The sequence below is a fragment of the Diplotaxodon limnothrissa genome, linkage group LG6 (genome assembly GCF_057381915.1).
Source record: "Diplotaxodon limnothrissa isolate DT_005_m linkage group LG6, D_limnothrissa_male_GT1.1, whole genome shotgun sequence".
Taxonomy (NCBI): domain Eukaryota; kingdom Metazoa; phylum Chordata; class Actinopteri; order Cichliformes; family Cichlidae; genus Diplotaxodon; species Diplotaxodon limnothrissa.
In genome coordinates this window covers 28,135,965-28,161,291 of record NC_140601.1, presented here as the reverse complement: position 1 = coordinate 28,161,291, position 25,327 = coordinate 28,135,965, and the positions used below count along the sequence as shown (strand labels likewise).

General features: G+C 40.8%; 2 protein-coding genes across 2 annotated transcripts; both read left to right on the top strand.

The window, feature by feature from the left end:
• The first annotated feature begins 3,106 nt into the window (after positions 1-3,106).
• Positions 3,107-7,940, top strand: LOC146630751 (ubiquitin carboxyl-terminal hydrolase 12-like). The gene is made up of 18 exons (XM_085356603.1): positions 3,107-3,133; positions 3,332-3,387; positions 3,699-3,771; positions 3,881-3,964; positions 4,453-4,508; positions 4,828-4,918; positions 5,004-5,066; positions 5,176-5,276; positions 5,400-5,456; positions 5,557-5,688; positions 5,781-5,904; positions 5,991-6,142; positions 6,248-6,347; positions 6,488-6,564; positions 6,746-6,854; positions 7,464-7,521; positions 7,691-7,848; positions 7,935-7,940. The coding sequence occupies exons 1-18, from the start codon at positions 3,107-3,109 to the stop codon at positions 7,938-7,940; spliced, it is 1,524 nt and encodes a 507-aa protein (XP_085212729.1).
• Positions 7,941-17,856: 9,916 nt separating this feature from the next.
• Positions 17,857-22,690, top strand: LOC146630750 (ubiquitin carboxyl-terminal hydrolase 12-like). The gene is made up of 18 exons (XM_085356602.1): positions 17,857-17,883; positions 18,082-18,137; positions 18,449-18,521; positions 18,631-18,714; positions 19,203-19,258; positions 19,578-19,668; positions 19,754-19,816; positions 19,926-20,026; positions 20,150-20,206; positions 20,307-20,438; positions 20,531-20,654; positions 20,741-20,892; positions 20,998-21,097; positions 21,238-21,314; positions 21,496-21,604; positions 22,214-22,271; positions 22,441-22,598; positions 22,685-22,690. The coding sequence occupies exons 1-18, from the start codon at positions 17,857-17,859 to the stop codon at positions 22,688-22,690; spliced, it is 1,524 nt and encodes a 507-aa protein (XP_085212728.1).
• Positions 22,691-25,327: the final 2,637 nt, after the last annotated feature.

Sequence of the window (25,327 nt, the reverse complement as noted above, 5' to 3'; positions counted from 1 at the left end):
GCATGAATTTGAAGAGTGTGGCCTTTTGCACACAGCCTGTAAATGTCAACAACAAAAGGAGTGTGTAAAACATGTATATTGTAGTGATGCAGTATACTGTGTATATTTATACTGGCAGTATGGAAAATGATTATTTGGAAATGCTTAAAATGGAAATGATCATTTACTGTGAGGTGAGGTGTGGTTGGGGTGTGGACAGTGGTTGTGCTTTTGTAACGTTGAGGTATGGACAGCTACACACTGAGGCGTCAGTCCTGCCCATATTTTATTCAGTAAAAACTAAATTTTCACTGCTTTTATGACCTTTTTAGTGGGGAGAACATAGCTAGGATTTAATGATTTAACAAATCTTATAAATCCTTTGTCCTCCACAATGCTAAATGGCTGGGAGTCCTCAATCACCATGCTAACCAGGTTTTCATCTATTTGAGATTGTTCTCCTGAGGAAAGACAATAAAAACAAAGCACAAATATAAATATCACACACGTAACTTATTACAGTTTGTATAATATTGTTATATCATTTAGTAACATTACGGCATGCTATTATTATCATGGCATTTGATGGCTCACCTGGTCTTGCTCAACAATCGCTGTTCCCCTTATTCTCATGCAAAGCTCTGTAGTGCCTAAGCATGGATGAGGTGTTGTTGTTATATCCCAGCTCCCTGGCACATAGCAAACACTTCACCTTGTACAAAAGTAAATACAGCTTAACTTAAATTGTATTGCACCATCAGTATTATGAAAATACATCTTCTGTAGAAATACCTTGTTGGGAGGAATAAGATCAAAATGTTCCCACACAGGGGAGGACATCCTCCTCTTCTTAGCTGGCTCCATTCTCTCCTGAGTTTCTCTCCTCACTCTCATAAACCTCCAAACTGCCTCCCAGCTGTCTCCAACTCTCACTAACCGCAGCTCTCCATCAAACACCCACATTTTGATTGAAGTCTGAGGGGTTTGTATCGCTGTCACATCTCGCGGCAAAGTTCGAACCACTTCATGAACCAGTCACGTGGTACAGCCGGGCAGCGAGGCTTCGGACGTCATCATTTTCAGCTCCTCCCATAAATGAAGCAAGCCTCGATACGTGCATCGCGGAAACGCCCCCTCCATTACTCGACACATCACTAGCATACATGCACATCTAGTGCTCAGCGTCTAATTGTGTGTTTGTGTTTTTACCTTTTTGCAGTAGCGTAGTGAAACATTTGGGCGGTGGATAAATAATGGAAAATAAAATTCAGACTAGAGACGGCTTCAGGTGAGTACACGTGGTGCACAAGGACCAAAGCTCACCTTCTCAACCTGGACAAAATGAATTATTTTACACTGATACTGTAAACTTTTGTTTGTGTGTCAGGTTTCCATACATCGGAAACAGCTGCTGCATCTGTAATTCTGTCCATCCTGAGGAGAGTCCACACTCTACATCAGATCCTTGGCTCACCTATAATGATGCACAGGTGCTGCACACAACTGGATCTGCAGCTTGTGAGGAACAGCAGCATATACGAAGGGGATAAATAGAATAAATAGGAATAAAAAATAAAAATACAAGTGAATTGCACATTTCAAGTATTGAGTCTATTGCACTGTTGACTATTTACAAAAGTATTGCACAAAAGGTATTGCACAGTGAGGTGAAGAGGCACTACAGCTTAGTTGTTCCCCCCTCCTTTGTCCTCCTGTTTCCCCTCCCTCTCCCCTCCAGAGAGGAGTTAAACAGTCTGATGGCGTGTGGGACAAAGGAGTTTTTAAGTCTGTTAGTTCTTGTCTTTGGGAGAAGCAACCTGTCACTGAACAGACTCTTCTGGTTGTTAATGGCCATGTGCAGAGGATGCCCAGCATTGTTCATAATGTCCATCAGTTTCTTTAATGTCCTTTTCTCTGCCACTGTCACCAGAGTGTCCAGCTTCATGCCGACCACAGAGCTAGCCCTCCTGATCAGTTTCTCCAGCCTGGATGAGTCCTTCTTTGCTGTGCTGCTCCCCCAGCACACCAAAACAAAACAAAAGAGATCGTTGACTTCAGGAGAGCACAGTGGGATCACTGCCCACTTAACATGAATGGATCCTCTGTGGAGGTCGTCAAGAGCACCAGATTTCTTGGTGTCCACCTGGCGGAGAACCACTCCTGCTCCCTCAACACCAGCTCCATAACCAAGAAGGCCCAGCAGCGTCTCTACTTCATGCAGAAGCTGAGGAAAGCCCATCTCCCACCATCCATTCTCACCACCTTTTACAGTGGGACTAATGAGAGCATCCTAAGTAGCTGCATCACTGTCTGGTATGGTAACTGCAGCGTATTGGATCGCAGTACCCTACAACGGATTGTGAGAGCAGCTAAGAAGGTCATTGGAGCCCCTCTCCCCTCCTTATAACACCCGCTTGCTGGAGGACCCCACACAGCCTTCAAACACACTCTTCACCCTGCTGCCTTCTGGAAAGAGGTCCCACAACATCCGGGCCCTCGCTACCAAACTACGGAAAAGTTTCTTCCCACAAGCCGTCAGACCCCTGAACACTCAGTGACTGCACTGGCACACGCACACCTTCACACATGTCACTACCAAGCACTTATCTGCAGTATCTCACACTCATATACATACATACAGACACCAAGTTACTTTTGCACAATACTCAGCATTTTGCACATTTCCATTGTCTTGTGTCTGTTTCGTCCTGTTCTGTCACGTTTTGCACTGTTTTGTCTTGTTTATTTTTGCAATTTATGCACACTGCACTTTATGTAGTCCTGGGTTTGTCCGTATATGTCATATATAGCACCAGGGTCTCGGAGGAACGCTGTCTCGTTTCACTCTGTACAGCACCTCTGCACGTGGTTAAAATGACAATAAAAGCCACTTGACTTGACCTGTTTTGTGTAGCAGTTGCTTGGAGACGAGCACCATACAGTTCAAATGAGCATACATTCCAAAATATGCAAATTTGCCCCATACATCATAATGATGATGTTTGCTGTTCAGGGTATGAACGTTCTATGCTGAAAGTTTATAAATATACAACCTTTGACTGCTTGTTTTCAGTTGAACTTTTGCAAAGCTGAGGAGATTTTGGCTGCGATCACATCAAGTCCAAAGATGTTTAAACTTCTTTTTCACAGAAAGGTAAGTTTGAAGAGACTCGCAGCACATTTCTATGAATATTTTCTTATGGTAAACAAGCATTTTTGAAACTTTTAAGGAAGCTTCTTGGATGATTTCTGTAAAAACTGAATTTTGAATCCAAATGAAGGATTTTGTATTTTCATACCATATACTTTGTTTTATGCCATTACTGATGTTGGTTTTCTTGTTTCTAAACAGAAATCACACAAACAAAACGTGGCAGAGAAGGAAATTCCTTCTACGTCTCATCAGAGGTAAAGAAATGCGCCAGTCTTTAATGCTGCTGGAGATATTTATAGCAGTGGTTGAGTTGGAGCTCTTTTATTTCCCTTTTATTGGCATTTTTCTTCCACCTTGTGTATTTACATCTTTTTTACTCCTTCTAGTCTTGTCTATAATTTATATTGATTCAGAGATTAGCGTTTGAAAATGTAGAGTGTAAATGTACAAAATACATGATTTTGTTCCATTACAGTTATTAATTTTTATCTGCAATCTCCAGCATGTACTCCTTGTTAAAAATTTGCACTTTGAAAAATAACATTTACACTTTTGTCCTCATCAGCATCCCGGATGCTCCTGTTACTGAAAATGGTCAAAAGAAGAAGAGAAAATGGAGACACCTCTGCTGTTCCTCGGTTTGCTTTTACACAAAACATATGAAATGCACATTCTCTTTAAATTGCACTTGTTAATTTAAAGTGACTTTACTTTTTTAATAAACGTATGTTTGTTCGTACTCTGCAGCAAACTGACAGCGATGCAGAGGCAGAGAGCAACACTGTGAAGACACAAAAAAAGTGTCGCTGGTTTCTTTTTAAATTCTGGAAGGTATGTTTTATGGAAAGAGTCACTGTCATCAAGCATTTACTCATCACAGTTAAATGAGAAGAATTAAGAGCAATTTAGCACACAGCCATGTCCTCAAATTAAGTTCAAAGATGTTTAAACGTTTTTTTTTCACAGAAAGGTAAGTTCGAAGAGACTTGCAGGATGTTTCTCTAAATATTTTTTATGGTGAATAAGCATTTTTGAAGCTTCATGGATGATTTCTGTAAAAACTGAATTTTGATCAGAACCAAATGAAGGATTTTGTATTTCATAGGACAAACTTTAAAACTCAATTTAAGGCATGAATAAATTGTTTTTATTTTATTTAAAGATATTCCTATATCTGCTTCATGAGCTGACAGCTCACTAAAGTGATAAATAATATGAAATAATACCAAATTCTCTAACTGGACACTTTTCATGGAGAGACCCACTTGGTATGTTTGTTTTATGCCATTACTGATGTTGCTTTTCTTGTTTCTAAACAGAAATTACACAAACAAAACGTGGCAGAGAAGGAAATTCCTTCTACGTCTCATCAGAGGTAAAGAAATGCGCCAGTCTTTAATGCTGCTGGAGATATTTATAGCAGTGGTTGAGTTGGAGCTCTTTTATTTCCCTTTTATTGGCATTTTTCTTCCACCTTGTGTATTTACATCTTTTTTACTCCTTCTAGTCTTGTCTATTATTTATATGGATGCAGAGATTAGCGTTTGAAAATGTAGAGTGTAAATGTATAAAATACATGATTTTGTTCATGTTGGTATTCCATTACAGTTATTCACTTTTATTAGCAATCTATATTAGCAAAATGTACTCCTTCTTATAAATTTCCACAACATTTACACTTTTGTCCTCATCAGCATCCCGGATGCTTCTGTTGCTGCCACACCAGCTAACCCTGAAAATGGCCAAAAGAAGAGAAAATGGAGACACATCTTCTGCTGTTCCTCGGTTTGCTTTTACACAAAACATATGAAATACACATTCTCTTTAAAATGTACTTTTTAATAAACTTATGTTTGTTCGTCCTCTGCAGCAAACTGACAGCGATGCAGAGGCAGAGAGCAACACTGTGAAGACTCTTTTTAAATCCGGGAAGGTATGTTTTATGGAAAGAGTCACTGTCATCAAGCATTTACTCATCACAGTTAAATGAGAGCAATTAAGAGCAATGAGGCACACAGCTATGTCCTATATATTTATATCAGGTAAGAAGCACCACGGAAACGATCCCAGCAGACCTGAGTTGGGACACTTGGATTATGGAGCTTCTGGACCAAGAGAGTGGATGGGAGCATGTGTTTAACAGGTAAGAGAAAGACGTCCTCCAAAATGTTTCAACTTCAAAGCTCATGCATCCATGCACATACACTGCTCAGCATCCTGACATCTTTCCTAATTTTGTGTTTGTGTTTTTACCTTTTTGGAGCAGTGTAGCATGCGGTGGAGAAATAATAGAAAGTCAAACTGGGACTATAGACTGCTTCGGGTGAGTACACGTGGTGCACAAAGACCAAAGCTCACTTTGTCAAAGTGGAGAAAATGAATTCTTTTACACTGATACTGTAAACGTTGTGCGTGTGTGTCAGGTTTCCAAACATCGGAAACACCTGCTACATGAACTCCTGCCTGCAGAGCCTCCTCAACATTGAGGAGTTCATAAGAGACATCAGGCGTCAGGAGGTTTTGTGGAGCACAGATCCAGAAGCTCAGCTCTTAAGGTGCGCTACGTCAACCTTCTACTTTCTTCAAAAACCTGAAGAACAAAGAGATCTAACAGCAGAAATGTCTGTTTACCCTTTCCTTTCTACAGAAGGCTCATTGATGTCAGGGACTGTCATGAGTCAACAGATTATGGCCTTAAAGATCACCACCTAAGAGCTTTTAAGAAGGCATTCAGCAGTCAAGCTCCTGAATACACCGGCAGTGCACAGAAAGTGCGTCAGCTATTTGGACATTTTGTTTTTTTGCTTTACCTTCTGATTTTGATGTACTGTTTTAAATCTCTCTGCTTTTCTTTCAGGACGCTCATGAATTCCTAACATTGTTCCTCAATGAGGTCAAAAGGCTCGCACCTCACCTGGAGAGGAACGCAGCTCTCCTGGGCCAAAGTTATACCTGCCCAGTAGAAGAGCATCACATTTTTAAAATGGAAAACATGAGGACATGCAAGAGGTAAGCCTGTCTTTCAGAAACGCAGAGCTGGTTGCAATATTTTCATATACCTCTTTTCCACCTACCTGATCTTTACTTTAACTACGTTACTCCTGAAATGTGTAGCTGTGGTCACCAATCATCACAGCACGAGGACTTCACCAGCTTGTCTCTTGACCTTGTTCCAGAGGGGTCTATTATAAACATGTTAGAGACATACTTGAAGGTAAGATCACAAATTCCAATAGAGTTGTAGTGTCAGCGATCTTAACACACCTTTTTTGTTAGTGTTTGTGCGTATGTGTGTGTGCATATGTTGAGATTTCTTTCTACCATAAAGCCTGTTTTCTCTGTGCTGTTGTTCAGGAACAAGAAATAGAATTTCGCTGTGATTGTGGAGGGACGGCCTCAGAACTGAAGTCGTCTTTTGATACACTGCCAAGGTGAGTAAGGTCACATCAGAATTGATCGACTGACCAGGTTTCCAAACTGTGGCGCATCAAATATCAGAGTTTTTCGAGACAATACTTGAGCAGTCGTTTTCTCCCATCTTCTGTTTGTGTTTGACACTCATTCTTCTTATTTTCTACCTTGTTTGTGTTTTTTTTTTTTCTTTTCTGCCAGAGTCCTGATCTTGCATCTGAAGAGGTTTGGCTTTACACAAACCTACAACATTAAGAAGGTGGATGACCCCGTCAGGCTGCAGAGGGACTTGGTGGTGCCATCCAATCAGGTAAAAACAGACTGCAGAACGTCTCAGGCTACGTCCACACTAGCCCTGATAGATTTGAAAACTCCGTGTCCACACTAGTGTTTTCAGTCATTTTCAAATAGTTGTGCGTCTGCATTGAAACGGCCGAAAACGCTTACGTTCCAGTCCTGCGCATGCGCAAAAGTGAGTGAGGATTACAGAATTTGAAGAAAAGCTATCCGGAGCATGTACAAACTGATATTAATCTTTTTTAGGGCTGTCAAAGTTGAGAGCAATCAAAACAACCGCTGTATAATGCACTCGGCTATCTTTGTTTAATTGCTCACATGACTGCATCACATGACTAAAATGCGTCATCGTTTTAGAAAGTCTGCGTTTTCGAGTGTCCACACTGCGACGGGACAACTCCGTTTTGAAATGTGTGCGTTTTCGAGAGCGTTTTCAAGATGCTGTGTTTTTCCTTGAGGAAAACGCCATCTCAGTGTGGACGGGAGGTCAAAGCGGAGAGAAAACGATGTGTTTTCAAACGAAAACGCATTAGTGTGGACGTAGCCTCAGCAAATCAGCTTAATTATGGCTCTGATGTGAGACTTTGTGAAACTAACACTCTTTGGATTTGTTCCTTCTCAGGGTGGTGGCTGTTATAGTCTTGTCAGCATCATCAATCATTATGGAGGCACAGAGTCAGGTAAAACAACAGACTTGTTACAAACAGAAAATGAAAACTTTCTACTTTTCAGTGAAGGACTCACACACAAAAGCTTTTGATGTTCTAAGACGCACTAAGTCAAAATCACTGTTTGCTTGAATCAGCTGACTTCCAGAAGTTGGATTCATTTGTCTTAATGTGATTTCAGGACACTACATCTGTAGTTCTGTCCATCCTGAGGAGAGTCAGCACTCTACATCAGATCGCTGGCTCACCTATAATGACGCACAGGTGCTCCACACAACCGGATCGGCAGCTTGTGAGGAACAGCAGCACTCGGCCTACATGCTGTTTTACAAGAGAAACGTAAGAAGACACAGCATCTCATCCTGAAGTGAGAGAATTTTTAAATGTCCTGTTACCTTGTTAACCAGTTTTGTCTTCATTCTCAGTTCTGAAACAGGAAATGGAAGGAAGGTCATCATCATGCTGAGAAGAAACAACACTCGTCCCAGCCCACCATCGCACACTGGAGGACAAGTACTGGTAAGTATTGCCCTCAGGAGGGAGGGTCCTCCCAGAGAGCCTGGTCCTCCCAAGATTTCTTCCTCCAGGAGGGAGTTTTTTCTTGCCACTGTCGCCCCACATTCACTGGTCTCATCAGCAGGGACATTTTTAACATCCTAAGACCTGAACTCTTTCATGGCATGCATTTTTAATTTCTCTGTGCCATTTGGGTTGATTGGGACCTGATGAATGTGAAAACAAAGACATCAGATTCGGACTATCTTTTTTTTGTTTCTCAAAAAAATGAGATCCACATATGAGGACATTCATTTTAAAGTTCGATTGAACAGGGGCAGTGTAATGTCCTCCCTCATAAGTGGATATCAGGTTTTTGAAGAGCAAAATTTTGTATTTTGGTCTCATAAATGTTATGTCCACATATGTGGACACCAGGTCCTAGGAGGTTAAAACAAAATCTACTAGTAGTGCAGCACTACTAGAGATCGTCCTTTTCTAGACCAGTGTTTGGCTTGCTCTCTGGAACAACAAATTAGTGCTGTCAGCGTTAACGTCATTTTAACTAATGACGTTTACGCTGACAGCACTAATTTGTTGTTATTATTATTAATATTATTATTAATTTATTTGTAAAATAAATTAAATTTAAAAAAACAAAGAAACAATTTGATTCTTTATGTTATTTTGTTTTATTAAAATCAAAATAACAACAAAACAAAAATAACTAATAAAAAAAATATTAAAAGTATTCAGCAGTGTTTTGTGAAATTTGTAATGAGCCTTAGTTAAGTTGATGTCACAGAAGTTTCTGAATCATTTAGATTGTTCAACAAACTGATTCACTCAGGTAAAGATGGTAAGCTGGAGCAATGGTACGCTTGGAGTTCAGTTTAAGTTTTCAGACAAACATTCACTCGATCAGTTGCAGCTTCTGCTTTTAAATAAATGATTTAGCTGCAAATGTTTAGCTGCAGGTAGCAAAGTCCAAAAGTGACAACATTTCCACTGCAGTCTCTCCAGAAATGGCTTATAAACTTTTGACCAAATTAGACATTTATCCTTGGATCATTGACAACCCTGTAGGGTGAAAATCTTTAATTGTACCTTTTATAACATTTTAACAAGTTACTGTCTCCTGCTGCATGTTTCCTGTTTTGGCTGAACTTCATCAGCAAAGCCCTCAAAGCAGCATATGAAAGAAAGTCATCTTTCATTGTTGTCTCCAGCGTGTTAAAAGAGAGATCGAGCTCAGTGATGAGTTTTGAAGCAGCTGCAGGGACTTCTCGAAGGTTTTGGCTCAAACAGTCGCAGGATGTTGTTCACAGTGGTGACACTGTTGACTGGTGATTGACAAGCACTGAGATACTAACATGACAAACACAAGAAACATCATGACTTATTCTCCTGAGTGCCTGCAAAACACAAACACAAAATCAAACTCAAAGCTTTTCTCTCAGGTGCTGGTGTGGCACAATCTAATGATAAGAAAGGTCATGCTTACAGCTTTTGGAGCACAGCTGCACAAAATAACAGCTTTTGGAGCACAAAATGCATTACAGGTAAACCCAGTACCCAAACATGTTAACAAGGATAAAGAAAAAACCTGAAACAAAAGCAGGTAGTGTGGTGATTTATGTTGTGAGGATGCTTTCACTCCCATCAAAGTCGCCCAGTGTTGAGAACCCAAATGAGCCCAAAAACCTCAAGTGGCTGCAACCAACAGCGAACGTCAAGAAGTGGATACTTGCATGTTGAGCCAGAAACATGCAGAAAACCCAAAAGAGGCAAGACAGCACACCTTGGTGCCACTCAGGCAGTACGAACACCTGGAAAGAGGAGCCCACAGTTCAGACCCAAGGACACTGGTAAGGACACCAGCCAGCCAGTTATAAGTCTAGTTTTAATTTTCATTTTAGTTAGTGTTATGGCCTGTCTAAGGGTGGCCAGACCATAATATAAGGGTGATCCACCCCTGTCTGACCCCAAGCAGCACATCACACAACCAGTACAATTTTGATGGTGATTTTTTTTCACAGTGATTGAATTCTAACAAAGGAAAGGAGCGAACTACAGCTTCGGGGTGGACCCCAAAACAACAAACAAAAGGGACCGTATCTAAAGGATGTACAAAACTTATTTATGAAAAGAATAAAACCAAATAACAATGTCTTATCTCCCTAACTAACAAAAACATGAGAAAAGGGTAATCGAATAGAGTGAACCATAGACTGTATAAAAGATAGGACCATTGCAACTTTACTGCAGCACTTCACCCTTTCACATAGTCCCAGCTCTTCTCTGTCATGTTTTATGGTGCTGCAAATGTCTTCAGTTGGTGAAAGGTCTGGGCTGCTGGTGTCTTGTTGTGCTTGCTATGCATCCCTGACTCGTTTCTTCTTTCTTTTTTTTTCTTTTTTTTTAATGTATTTATTTATGCAAGTTTCAAAATTTTTTTACACATTCACAAACAGCGGGACAGAAGAACACAGACAATAAAGACAATAACAACCAAAAAAAACAAACAAACAAACAAAAAAAACAGAGCAACAAACCACACAACAGGGTACAAGGCCAGCACTTATTAAAAACAGCAGAGAAGCAAACAAAGCAACTGGTATACATGTCAAACAACTCACAATCTAGTGAGTCCAATCCACAAGATCAAATCCAAAGATCGCTAGGAGGAGCTGATAACAATCATGCAAAAACAGTTATGGGCAACAGCTCAGAATGAAAGCAGTTAAAACAATGTGGTCAGGACCCAGGGCGTGGACTGTCCTTCTTAATGTGGTCTATAAAGGGCCCCCATATCTTCCTGAACTTCTCCATGGAATCAGACGTAGAGAACCGAATTTCTTCCAGGTATAGACAGGAGACCATCTCCTCGAGCCACCTCTTGAAGCAGGGAGGGGAGGCAGATTTCCACTCCCCCAGAATCAAACGTTTGGCAATCACCATACCAAACATGAGGGCCTGTTGAACAGCAAAGGGAAGTGCCAAGGAGTCGCCGGAGCAGCCCAGGATCACCATAAGACAGTCAGGATACAGTTGCCTATCATAAACAGTGCTATAGAAACTAAAAATACTAGTCCAAAAGGCTGTAAGCGTAGAACAGGACCAAAAAAGATGCCCAAGAGTACCGTCCACAAGTTTACATTTATCACATTTGGGGGAAACGTTAGGAAAAATCTTGTTCAATTTGGTTTTGGAATAGTGCAGTCTATGGACAACCTTAAATTGAATTAACTGAAGCCGGGCGTTAACAGAGCATAGTTTTATCCGACTTAACACTTCAGCCCATAGATCGTCAGAGATAACCAAACCAGTGTCCCTTGTCCAAGCCTCTTTAATATGGCAAGAGGGGGCTGCCGAAGAAAAAAGGTTGACAAGCCGAGAAATTAAGTGTTTTGAGGTGGGAGGTTCGTTCATCATATTGTAAAAGACATGCTGTATGGGGATGGTATCTAAATTTGAGAATGCTTGCTTGACATAATTCCTAATTTGTAAGTACCGAAAAAAATGACTTGTAGGGAGATTGTACTTTGTCTGAAGCTGAGCAAAAGAGGCAAAATGATTGTCAATATAAAGATCCTTTATAGCAATTAACCCTTTGACAGGCCATTGTTTGAAAGCAGCATCCATTGTACTAGGCGTAAAGCTAGGATTGTGGCAGATCGGGGCAAAAGTTGACACTACCGGGAGGTTCAAGATTCTCTTAATTTGATTCAATATTTTTACGGAGTTGCAAAGAATAAAGTCATCACATGCACTTTTAATAACCGATTTTGAAAATAAGATAGCTGGCAAGGATGCTCCAGTGTGCTCGATAGCAGTGCTAAGCTCCAATTCGAGCCATTTAGGGCTGGACCTGCATCCCACAGCATCACCAACTATAGGCAGATTCCAGAAGACCCAGGCTCTGGCATTACAGGCCCAGTAATAATGTCTGAAAACTGGAAGGCCCAGACCACCCTCGTCCGAGGGCTTTTGCAAGTGAGACTTCGAGATGCGGGGGGGCTTGTAGGCCCAAACGAAAGGCATGATAATGGCATCCAACGCTTTGAAAAAGGAAGACCTGAGAAAAATAGGAACGTTCTGGAATAGGTACATGAATTTAGGGAGCACAACCATTTTGATTATATTGATACGGCCAATCATTGAAAGTGGGAGAAGTTTACACTTGAGCTCATCAGTTAGAACCGAATAATTAAGCCTGAAGAGGAGTTTTGAGTTCCTAGGGATGTTAATACCCAGGTATGAAAAGTAATCCTGGGAGACCTTAAAGGGCAAACTAGACAGGAAATCAGGGCCCAGACCAGACGACAGCGGCATAAGAACAGACTTCTTCCAATTTATGGTGAACCCTGATAGGTGGCCAAAGCTGTCAATCAGCTTAAGAAGTGGAGGAAGGGAGATCTTTAAATCTGAAAGAGCCAATATGATATCATCTGCATACAGACCGATGGTGTACTCTGACGTGCCACAATTTATACCAGAGATATGGGAATTGGCTCTGATGGCAATGGCCAACGGCTCAAGAGCTAAAGCAAAAAGCATTGGAGAGAGGCAACAACCCTGCCTTGTCCCACGGTGTAAGAGGAACGGGAGCGACCTCTCATGGTTGGTAAGGACCGAGGAACGAGGGCAAGCGTAAAGCAACTTAATCATATTCAAAAAATTCGACCCAAAACCAAATTTTTCAAGAGTAGCAAACAAATAACTCCATTCCACTTGGTCGAAAGCCTGCTGGGCATCGAGTGAAATCACCGCAGAATTGGGCAGTGTCGTTGAGTACATCGCATTTAAGAGACATCTAGTATTAGAAAAAGAGAATCTATTGGGGATAAAACCCGATTGGTCAGGATGAATTATAGAGCCTATGTGCTTATTTAACCGGTTGGTTAGGACTTTAGCAATTATCTTTTGGTCTGAGTTGAGAAGACTTAGGGGACGATAGGAAGAAACATTAGTTTCGTCTCTGTCTTTTTTCAGGAGGAGACATATATGGGCATCGTAGAAAGAATGAGGGAATGAGCCGTTTAACACTGCGCAATTTACCATCCGAAGTAGCAGGGGAGCGATAACGTCAATATGTGTCTTATAAAGCTCTATCCCGAAACCGTCCGGACCACATGCTTTTCCATTAGGAAAGGAGCAGATTGCATTTCTAATTTCCTCCAGCGTAAAGTCTGCATCGAGTAAGCCCCGTGCAGCCTCAGGAAGAGTCGGGATGTCTAAAGCATTAAGAAAATTAGTGATTTCAGCAACTGTGGCCGTAGTACTAGATGTGTATAACTGACAATAAAAACTGCGAAATCTGTCATTTATCTGCTTGTGATCGGACAGCAACTGGCCAGTTGCAGAGAGAATTCTGTGTATCGCCCTTTCAGCTTGAATGCCCTTCAGCTGTCTGGAAAGCACCTTGTCAGCCTTTTCACCAAGCTCAAAATGCTTCTGTTTTAATCGACGAATACAATTCATGACCTGCTCCCCCAACATGTGGTTGTAGTCATATTTCAATTTGAGAATGGTATTAAGTGTGTCAGCAGCCCCGGTATCGCGATACTTCTCCTCCAACACAGACAGCTCTGCCTCAATATTAGTACGCAGCCTGAGTTTGTCCCTCTTCTGAGAAGCTTGATAAGCAATAATATGGCCTCTAATAACGACTTTAAAGGACTCCCACAAAACAGAGTCTGAAACTACACCATTATCATTAAATTGTAAAAATTCTGCGATTTTAGTAGATAGGTAAACCGTAAAAGAGTCATTTAGATATAAAGAGGGGTTAAATTTCCAATTGTATTGGGGGGTATATAGGTTGAAGTCAATTACCGTTGAGAGAGGTGCGTGGTCCGAAACTAAAATACTGTGATAAGTGGAACTAACCACTTTCGAAATAAGCCTGGAATCAATAAGAAAATAGTCAATTCTACTGAAGCTGCCATGGACAGGGGAGAAGAAAGAGTATTGCTTTTCTAACGGATGCTGGTGCCTCCAAATGTCAACCAAGTCCAAAGATTTAGTAAGAGTATTGAGTACAGAAACAGCTCTCAAGGTTGGGGCCAGGGACGCAGAAGACCTATCCAACAATGGACCGAAATAACAATTAAAATCACCACCGATAATGATATTATGGTCATTGTATTGTGAGACAAGATTGAATATTTTACTAAAGAAGTCAGGGTTGTCAAAATTAGGGGCATAGATGTTCAAGAGGACTACAGGGGTGGAGTTGACTGTACCTGTAACAAGTATGAACCTCCCACCTGGATCACATATCTGAGTTTTGAATATAAAAGGAATAGTTCTGCGAACAAGAATGGCAACCCCTCTCGCCCTGGAAGAAAAGGCGGACTGGTACACCTGTGACACCCATACCGATCTTAATCGCCTCTGCTCTGAAGGTTGGATATGGACTCGTTTCTTCTTTCTGCATCAAGTAAGGAATGTAGTGAAAGTTCCCAAGAGGTTAAAAACACCACTGAAAAAATGCCATCAGACCTGAGTTGGGACACTTGGATTATGGAGCTTCTGGACCAAGAGAGTGGATGGGAGCATGTGTTTAATAAGTAAGAGAATAACGTCCCCCAAAATGTTTACATTTCAAAGCTCATGCATACATTAGTGATGGGCAGATGAAGCATTGAAGCTTTTCATCCAATTGGTTCACCCCAGCGCAAAGCTTCTTGAAGCTTTATTTGCTCTAGTAGGACACCTACTGGACGTAAAAATATTAGTTGGCATGAATTTGAAGAGTGTGGCCTTTTGCACACAGCCTGTAAATGTCAACAACAAAAGGAGTGTGTAAAACATGTATATTGTAGTGATGCAGTATACTGTGTATATTTATACTGGCAGTATGGAAAATGATTATTTGGAAATGCTTAAAATGGAAATGATCATTTACTGTGAGGTGAGGTGTGGTTGGGGTGTGGACAGTGGTTGTGCTTTTGTAACGTTGAGGTATGGACAGCTACACACTGAGGCGTCAGTCCTGCCCATATTTTATTCAGTAAAAACTAAATTTTCACTGCTTTTATGACCTTTTTAGTGGGGAGAACATAGCTAGGATTTAATGATTTAACAAATCTTATAAATCCTTTGTCCTCCACAATGCTAAATGGCTGGGAGTCCTCAATCACCATGCTAACCAGGTTTTCATCTATTTGAGATTGTTCTCCTGAGGAAAGACAATAAAAACAAAGCACAAATATAAATATCACACACGTAACTTATTACAGTTTGTATAATATTGTTATATCATTTAGTAACATTACGGCATGCTATTATTATCATGGCATTTGATGGCTCACCTGGTCTTGCTCAACAATCGCTGTTCCCCTTATTCTCATGCAAAGCTCTGTAGTGCCTAAGCATGGATGAGGTGTTGTTGTTATATCCCAGCTCCCTGGCACATAGCAAACACTTCACCTTGTACAAAAGTAAATACAGCTTAACTTAAATTGTATTGCACCATCAGTATTATGAAAATACATCTTCTGTAGAAATACCTTGTTGGGAGGAATAAGATCAAAATGTTCCCACACAGGGGAGGACATCCTCCTCTTCTTAGCTGGCTCCATTCTCTCCTGAGTTTCTCTCCTCACTCTCATAAACCTCCAAACTGCCTCCCAGCTGTCTCCAACTCTCACTAACCGCAGCTCTCCATCAAACACCCACATTTTGATTGAAGTCTGAGGGGTTTGTATCGCTGTCACATCTCGCGGCAAAGTTCGAACCACTTCATGAACCAGTCACGTGGTACAGCCGGGCAGCGAGGCTTCGGACGTCATCATTTTCAGCTCCTCCCATAAATGAAGCAAGCCTCGATACGTGCATCGCGGAAACGCCCCCTCCATTACTCGACACATCACTAGCATACATGCACATCTAGTGCTCAGCGTCTAATTGTGTGTTTGTGTTTTTACCTTTTTGCAGTAGCGTAGTGAAACATTTGGGCGGTGGATAAATAATGGAAAATAAAATTCAGACTAGAGACGGCTTCAGGTGAGTACACGTGGTGCACAAGGACCAAAGCTCACCTTCTCAACCTGGACAAAATGAATTATTTTACACTGATACTGTAAACTTTTGTTTGTGTGTCAGGTTTCCATACATCGGAAACAGCTGCTGCATCTGTAATTCTGTCCATCCTGAGGAGAGTCCACACTCTACATCAGATCCTTGGCTCACCTATAATGATGCACAGGTGCTGCACACAACTGGATCTGCAGCTTGTGAGGAACAGCAGCATATACGAAGGGGATAAATAGAATAAATAGGAATAAAAAATAAAAATACAAGTGAATTGCACATTTCAAGTATTGAGTCTATTGCACTGTTGACTATTTACAAAAGTATTGCACAAAAGGTATTGCACAGTGAGGTGAAGAGGCACTACAGCTTAGTTGTTCCCCCCTCCTTTGTCCTCCTGTTTCCCCTCCCTCTCCCCTCCAGAGAGGAGTTAAACAGTCTGATGGCGTGTGGGACAAAGGAGTTTTTAAGTCTGTTAGTTCTTGTCTTTGGGAGAAGCAACCTGTCACTGAACAGACTCTTCTGGTTGTTAATGGCCATGTGCAGAGGATGCCCAGCATTGTTCATAATGTCCATCAGTTTCTTTAATGTCCTTTTCTCTGCCACTGTCACCAGAGTGTCCAGCTTCATGCCGACCACAGAGCTAGCCCTCCTGATCAGTTTCTCCAGCCTGGATGAGTCCTTCTTTGCTGTGCTGCTCCCCCAGCACACCAAAACAAAACAAAAGAGATCGTTGACTTCAGGAGAGCACAGTGGGATCACTGCCCACTTAACATGAATGGATCCTCTGTGGAGGTCGTCAAGAGCACCAGATTTCTTGGTGTCCACCTGGCGGAGAACCACTCCTGCTCCCTCAACACCAGCTCCATAACCAAGAAGGCCCAGCAGCGTCTCTACTTCATGCAGAAGCTGAGGAAAGCCCATCTCCCACCATCCATTCTCACCACCTTTTACAGTGGGACTAATGAGAGCATCCTAAGTAGCTGCATCACTGTCTGGTATGGTAACTGCAGCGTATTGGATCGCAGTACCCTACAACGGATTGTGAGAGCAGCTAAGAAGGTCATTGGAGCCCCTCTCCCCTCCTTATAACACCCGCTTGCTGGAGGACCCCACACAGCCTTCAAACACACTCTTCACCCTGCTGCCTTCTGGAAAGAGGTCCCACAACATCCGGGCCCTCGCTACCAAACTACGGAAAAGTTTCTTCCCACAAGCCGTCAGACCCCTGAACACTCAGTGACTGCACTGGCACACGCACACCTTCACACATGTCACTACCAAGCACTTATCTGCAGTATCTCACACTCATATACATACATACAGACACCAAGTTACTTTTGCACAATACTCAGCATTTTGCACATTTCCATTGTCTTGTGTCTGTTTCGTCCTGTTCTGTCACGTTTTGCACTGTTTTGTCTTGTTTATTTTTGCAATTTATGCACACTGCACTTTATGTAGTCCTGGGTTTGTCCGTATATGTCATATATAGCACCAGGGTCTCGGAGGAACGCTGTCTCGTTTCACTCTGTACAGCACCTCTGCACGTGGTTAAAATGACAATAAAAGCCACTTGACTTGACCTGTTTTGTGTAGCAGTTGCTTGGAGACGAGCACCATACAGTTCAAATGAGCATACATTCCAAAATATGCAAATTTGCCCCATACATCATAATGATGATGTTTGCTGTTCAGGGTATGAACGTTCTATGCTGAAAGTTTATAAATATACAACCTTTGACTGCTTGTTTTCAGTTGAACTTTTGCAAAGCTGAGGAGATTTTGGCTGCGATCACATCAAGTCCAAAGATGTTTAAACTTCTTTTTCACAGAAAGGTAAGTTTGAAGAGACTCGCAGCACATTTCTATGAATATTTTCTTATGGTAAACAAGCATTTTTGAAACTTTTAAGGAAGCTTCTTGGATGATTTCTGTAAAAACTGAATTTTGAATCCAAATGAAGGATTTTGTATTTTCATACCATATACTTTGTTTTATGCCATTACTGATGTTGGTTTTCTTGTTTCTAAACAGAAATCACACAAACAAAACGTGGCAGAGAAGGAAATTCCTTCTACGTCTCATCAGAGGTAAAGAAATGCGCCAGTCTTTAATGCTGCTGGAGATATTTATAGCAGTGGTTGAGTTGGAGCTCTTTTATTTCCCTTTTATTGGCATTTTTCTTCCACCTTGTGTATTTACATCTTTTTTACTCCTTCTAGTCTTGTCTATAATTTATATTGATTCAGAGATTAGCGTTTGAAAATGTAGAGTGTAAATGTACAAAATACATGATTTTGTTCCATTACAGTTATTAATTTTTATCTGCAATCTCCAGCATGTACTCCTTGTTAAAAATTTGCACTTTGAAAAATAACATTTACACTTTTGTCCTCATCAGCATCCCGGATGCTCCTGTTACTGAAAATGGTCAAAAGAAGAAGAGAAAATGGAGACACCTCTGCTGTTCCTCGGTTTGCTTTTACACAAAACATATGAAATGCACATTCTCTTTAAATTGCACTTGTTAATTTAAAGTGACTTTACTTTTTTAATAAACGTATGTTTGTTCGTACTCTGCAGCAAACTGACAGCGATGCAGAGGCAGAGAGCAACACTGTGAAGACACAAAAAAAGTGTCGCTGGTTTCTTTTTAAATTCTGGAAGGTATGTTTTATGGAAAGAGTCACTGTCATCAAGCATTTACTCATCACAGTTAAATGAGAAGAATTAAGAGCAATTTAGCACACAGCCATGTCCTCAAATTAAGTTCAAAGATGTTTAAACGTTTTTTTTTCACAGAAAGGTAAGTTCGAAGAGACTTGCAGGATGTTTCTCTAAATATTTTTTATGGTGAATAAGCATTTTTGAAGCTTCATGGATGATTTCTGTAAAAACTGAATTTTGATCAGAACCAAATGAAGGATTTTGTATTTCATAGGACAAACTTTAAAACTCAATTTAAGGCATGAATAAATTGTTTTTATTTTATTTAAAGATATTCCTATATCTGCTTCATGAGCTGACAGCTCACTAAAGTGATAAATAATATGAAATAATACCAAATTCTCTAACTGGACACTTTTCATGGAGAGACCCACTTGGTATGTTTGTTTTATGCCATTACTGATGTTGCTTTTCTTGTTTCTAAACAGAAATTACACAAACAAAACGTGGCAGAGAAGGAAATTCCTTCTACGTCTCATCAGAGGTAAAGAAATGCGCCAGTCTTTAATGCTGCTGGAGATATTTATAGCAGTGGTTGAGTTGGAGCTCTTTTATTTCCCTTTTATTGGCATTTTTCTTCCACCTTGTGTATTTACATCTTTTTTACTCCTTCTAGTCTTGTCTATTATTTATATGGATGCAGAGATTAGCGTTTGAAAATGTAGAGTGTAAATGTATAAAATACATGATTTTGTTCATGTTGGTATTCCATTACAGTTATTCACTTTTATTAGCAATCTATATTAGCAAAATGTACTCCTTCTTATAAATTTCCACAACATTTACACTTTTGTCCTCATCAGCATCCCGGATGCTTCTGTTGCTGCCACACCAGCTAACCCTGAAAATGGCCAAAAGAAGAGAAAATGGAGACACATCTTCTGCTGTTCCTCGGTTTGCTTTTACACAAAACATATGAAATACACATTCTCTTTAAAATGTACTTTTTAATAAACTTATGTTTGTTCGTCCTCTGCAGCAAACTGACAGCGATGCAGAGGCAGAGAGCAACACTGTGAAGACTCTTTTTAAATCCGGGAAGGTATGTTTTATGGAAAGAGTCACTGTCATCAAGCATTTACTCATCACAGTTAAATGAGAGCAATTAAGAGCAATGAGGCACACAGCTATGTCCTATATATTTATATCAGGTAAGAAGCACCACGGAAACGATCCCAGCAGACCTGAGTTGGGACACTTGGATTATGGAGCTTCTGGACCAAGAGAGTGGATGGGAGCATGTGTTTAACAGGTAAGAGAAAGACGTCCTCCAAAATGTTTCAACTTCAAAGCTCATGCATCCATGCACATACACTGCTCAGCATCCTGACATCTTTCCTAATTTTGTGTTTGTGTTTTTACCTTTTTGGAGCAGTGTAGCATGCGGTGGAGAAATAATAGAAAGTCAAACTGGGACTATAGACTGCTTCGGGTGAGTACACGTGGTGCACAAAGACCAAAGCTCACTTTGTCAAAGTGGAGAAAATGAATTCTTTTACACTGATACTGTAAACGTTGTGCGTGTGTGTCAGGTTTCCAAACATCGGAAACACCTGCTACATGAACTCCTGCCTGCAGAGCCTCCTCAACATTGAGGAGTTCATAAGAGACATCAGGCGTCAGGAGGTTTTGTGGAGCACAGATCCAGAAGCTCAGCTCTTAAGGTGCGCTACGTCAACCTTCTACTTTCTTCAAAAACCTGAAGAACAAAGAGATCTAACAGCAGAAATGTCTGTTTACCCTTTCCTTTCTACAGAAGGCTCATTGATGTCAGGGACTGTCATGAGTCAACAGATTATGGCCTTAAAGATCACCACCTAAGAGCTTTTAAGAAGGCATTCAGCAGTCAAGCTCCTGAATACACCGGCAGTGCACAGAAAGTGCGTCAGCTATTTGGACATTTTGTTTTTTTGCTTTACCTTCTGATTTTGATGTACTGTTTTAAATCTCTCTGCTTTTCTTTCAGGACGCTCATGAATTCCTAACATTGTTCCTCAATGAGGTCAAAAGGCTCGCACCTCACCTGGAGAGGAACGCAGCTCTCCTGGGCCAAAGTTATACCTGCCCAGTAGAAGAGCATCACATTTTTAAAATGGAAAACATGAGGACATGCAAGAGGTAAGCCTGTCTTTCAGAAACGCAGAGCTGGTTGCAATATTTTCATATACCTCTTTTCCACCTACCTGATCTTTACTTTAACTACGTTACTCCTGAAATGTGTAGCTGTGGTCACCAATCATCACAGCACGAGGACTTCACCAGCTTGTCTCTTGACCTTGTTCCAGAGGGGTCTATTATAAACATGTTAGAGACATACTTGAAGGTAAGATCACAAATTCCAATAGAGTTGTAGTGTCAGCGATCTTAACACACCTTTTTTGTTAGTGTTTGTGCGTATGTGTGTGTGCATATGTTGAGATTTCTTTCTACCATAAAGCCTGTTTTCTCTGTGCTGTTGTTCAGGAACAAGAAATAGAATTTCGCTGTGATTGTGGAGGGACGGCCTCAGAACTGAAGTCGTCTTTTGATACACTGCCAAGGTGAGTAAGGTCACATCAGAATTGATCGACTGACCAGGTTTCCAAACTGTGGCGCATCAAATATCAGAGTTTTTCGAGACAATACTTGAGCAGTCGTTTTCTCCCATCTTCTGTTTGTGTTTGACACTCATTCTTCTTATTTTCTACCTTGTTTGTGTTTTTTTTTTTTCTTTTCTGCCAGAGTCCTGATCTTGCATCTGAAGAGGTTTGGCTTTACACAAACCTACAACATTAAGAAGGTGGATGACCCCGTCAGGCTACAGAGGGACTTGGTGGTGCCATCCAATCAGGTAAAAACAGACTGCAGAACGTCTCAGGCTACGTCCACACTAGCCCTGATAGATTTGAAAACTCCGTGTCCACACTAGTGTTTTCAGTCATTTTCAAATAGTTGTGCGTCTGCATTGAAACGGCCGAAAACGCTTACGTTCCAGTCCTGCGCATGCGCAAAAGTGAGTGAGGATTACAGAATTTGAAGAAAAGCTATCCGGAGCATGTACAAACTGATATTAATCTTTTTTAGGGCTGTCAAAGTTGAGAGCAATCAAAACAACCGCTGTATAATGCACTCGGCTATCTTTGTTTAATTGCTCACATGACTGCATCACATGACTAAAATGCGTCATCGTTTTAGAAAGTCTGCGTTTTCGAGTGTCCACACTGCGACGGGACAACTCCGTTTTGAAATGTGTGCGTTTTCGAGAGCGTTTTCAAGATGCTGTGTTTTTCCTTGAGGAAAACGCCATCTCAGTGTGGACGGGAGGTCAAAGCGGAGAGAAAACGATGTGTTTTCAAACGAAAACGCATTAGTGTGGACGTAGCCTCAGCAAATCAGCTTAATTATGGCTCTGATGTGAGACTTTGTGAAACTAACACTCTTTGGATTTGTTCCTTCTCAGGGTGGTGGCTGTTATAGTCTTGTCAGCATCATCAATCATTATGGAGGCACAGAGTCAGGTAAAACAACAGACTTGTTACAAACAGAAAATGAAAACTTTCTACTTTTCAGTGAAGGACTCACACACAAAAGCTTTTGATGTTCTAAGACGCACTAAGTCAAAATCACTGTTTGCTTGAATCAGCTGACTTCCAGAAGTTGGATTCATTTGTCTTAATGTGATTTCAGGACACTACATCTGTAGTTCTGTCCATCCTGAGGAGAGTCAGCACTCTACATCAGATCGCTGGCTCACCTATAATGACGCACAGGTGCTCCACACAACCGGATCGGCAGCTTGTGAGGAACAGCAGCACTCGGCCTACATGCTGTTTTACAAGAGAAACGTAAGAAGACACAGCATCTCATCCTGAAGTGAGAGAATTTTTAAATGTCCTGTTACCTTGTTAACCAGTTTTGTCTTCATTCTCAGTTCTGAAACAGGAAATGGAAGGAAGGTCATCATCATGCTGAGAAGAAACAACACTCGTCCCAGCCCACCATCGCACACTGGAGGACAAGTACTGGTAAGTATTGCCCTCAGGAGGGAGGGTCCTCCCAGAGAGCCTGGTCCTCCCAAGATTTCTTCCTCCAGGAGGGAGTTTTTTCTTGCCACTGTCGCCCCACATTCACTGGTCTCATCAGCAGGGACATTTTTAACATCCTAAGACCTGAACTCTTTCATGGCATGCATTTTTAATTTCTCTGTGCCATTTGGGTTGATTGGGACCTGATGAATGTGAAAACAAAGACATCAGATTCGGACTATCTTTTTTTTGTTTCTCAAAAAAATGAGATCCACATATGAGGACATTCATTTTAAAGTTCGATTGAACAGGGGCAGTGTAATGTCCTCCCTCATAAGTGGATATCAGGTTTTTGAAGAGCAAAATTTTGTATTTTGGTCTCATAAATGTTATGTCCACATATGTGGACACCAGGTCCTAGGAGGTTAAAACAAAATCTACTAGTAGTGCAGCACTACTAGAGATCGTCCTTTTCTAGACCAGTGTTTGGCTTGCTCTCTGGAACAACAAATTAGTGCTGTCAGCGTTAACGTCATTTTAACTAATGACGTTTACGCTGACAGCACTAATTTGTTGTTATTATTATTAATATTATTATTAATTTATTTGTAAAATAAATTAAATTTAAAAAAACAAAGAAACAATTTGATTCTTTATGTTATTTTGTTTTATTAAAATCAAAATAACAACAAAACAAAAATAACTAATAAAAAAAATATTAAAAGTATTCAGCAGTGTTTTGTGAAATTTGTAATGAGCCTTAGTTAAGTTGATGTCACAGAAGTTTCTGAATCATTTAGATTGTTCAACAAACTGATTCACTCAGGTAAAGATGGTAAGCTGGAGCAATGGTACGCTTGGAGTTCAGTTTAAGTTTTCAGACAAACATTCACTCGATCAGTTGCAGCTTCTGCTTTTAAATAAATGATTTAGCTGCAAATGTTTAGCTGCAGGTAGCAAAGTCCAAAAGTGACAACATTTCCACTGCAGTCTCTCCAGAAATGGCTTATAAACTTTTGACCAAATTAGACATTTATCCTTGGATCATTGACAACCCTGTAGGGTGAAAATCTTTAATTGTACCTTTTATAACATTTTAACAAGTTACTGTCTCCTGCTGCATGTTTCCTGTTTTGGCTGAACTTCATCAGCAAAGCCCTCAAAGCAGCATATGAAAGAAAGTCATCTTTCATTGTTGTCTCCAGCGTGTTAAAAGAGAGATCGAGCTCAGTGATGAGTTTTGAAGCAGCTGCAGGGACTTCTCGAAGGTTTTGGCTCAAACAGTCGCAGGATGTTGTTCACAGTGGTGACACTGTTGACTGGTGATTGACAAGCACTGAGATACTAACATGACAAACACAAGAAACATCATGACTTATTCTCCTGAGTGCCTGCAAAACACAAACACAAAATCAAACTCAAAGCTTTTCTCTCAGGTGCTGGTGTGGCACAATCTAATGATAAGAAAGGTCATGCTTACAGCTTTTGGAGCACAGCTGCACAAAATAACAGCTTTTGGAGCACAAAATGCATTACAGGTAAACCCAGTACCCAAACATGTTAACAAGGATAAAGAAAAAACCTGAAACAAAAGCAGGTAGTGTGGTGATTTATGTTGTGAGGATGCTTTCACTCCCATCAAAGTCGCCCAGTGTTGAGAACCCAAATGAGCCCAAAAACCTCAAGTGGCTGCAACCAACAGCGAACGTCAAGAAGTGGATACTTGCATGTTGAGCCAGAAACATGCAGAAAACCCAAAAGAGGCAAGACAGCACACCTTGGTGCCACTCAGGCAGTACGAACACCTGGAAAGAGGAGCCCACAGTTCAGACCCAAGGACACTGGTAAGGACACCAGCCAGCCAGTTATAAGTCTAGTTTTAATTTTCATTTTAGTTAGTGTTATGGCCTGTCTAAGGGTGGCCAGACCATAATATAAGGGTGATCCACCCCTGTCTGACCCCAAGCAGCACATCACACAACCAGTACAATTTTGATGGTGATTTTTTTTCACAGTGATTGAATTCTAACAAAGGAAAGGAGCGAACTACAGCTTCGGGGTGGACCCCAAAACAACAAACAAAAGGGACCGTATCTAAAGGATGTACAAAACTTATTTATGAAAAGAATAAAACCAAATAACAATGTCTTATCTCCCTAACTAACAAAAACATGAGAAAAGGGTAATCGAATAGAGTGAACCATAGACTGTATAAAAGATAGGACCATTGCAACTTTACTGCAGCACTTCACCCTTTCACATAGTCCCAGCTCTTCTCTGTCATGTTTTATGGTGCTGCAAATGTCTTCAGTTGGTGAAAGGTCTGGGCTGCTGGTGTCTTGTTGTGCTTGCTATGCATCCCTGACTCGTTTCTTCTTTCTTTTTTTTTCTTTTTTTTTAATGTATTTATTTATGCAAGTTTCAAAATTTTTTTACACATTCACAAACAGCGGGACAGAAGAACACAGACAATAAAGACAATAACAACCAAAAAAAACAAACAAACAAACAAAAAAAACAGAGCAACAAACCACACAACAGGGTACAAG

Excerpts from the sequence above, each read along its gene's own strand:
- LOC146630751 (XM_085356603.1), top strand. The coding sequence starts at position 3,107 with ATGTTTAAACTTCTTTTTCACAGAAAG. Across the intron at positions 5,067-5,175 it reads CTCTTTTTAAATCCGGGAAG|GTAAGAAGCACCACGGAAAC; the intron begins GTATGTTTTATG and ends TATTTATATCAG. Across the intron at positions 5,689-5,780 it reads CCAGAAGCTCAGCTCTTAAG|AAGGCTCATTGATGTCAGGG; the intron begins GTGCGCTACGTC and ends TCCTTTCTACAG.
- LOC146630750 (XM_085356602.1), top strand. The coding sequence starts at position 17,857 with ATGTTTAAACTTCTTTTTCACAGAAAG. Across the intron at positions 18,138-18,448 it reads CCTTCTACGTCTCATCAGAG|CATCCCGGATGCTCCTGTTA; the intron begins GTAAAGAAATGC and ends TGTCCTCATCAG. Across the intron at positions 21,315-21,495 it reads TCTTTTGATACACTGCCAAG|AGTCCTGATCTTGCATCTGA; the intron begins GTGAGTAAGGTC and ends CTTTTCTGCCAG.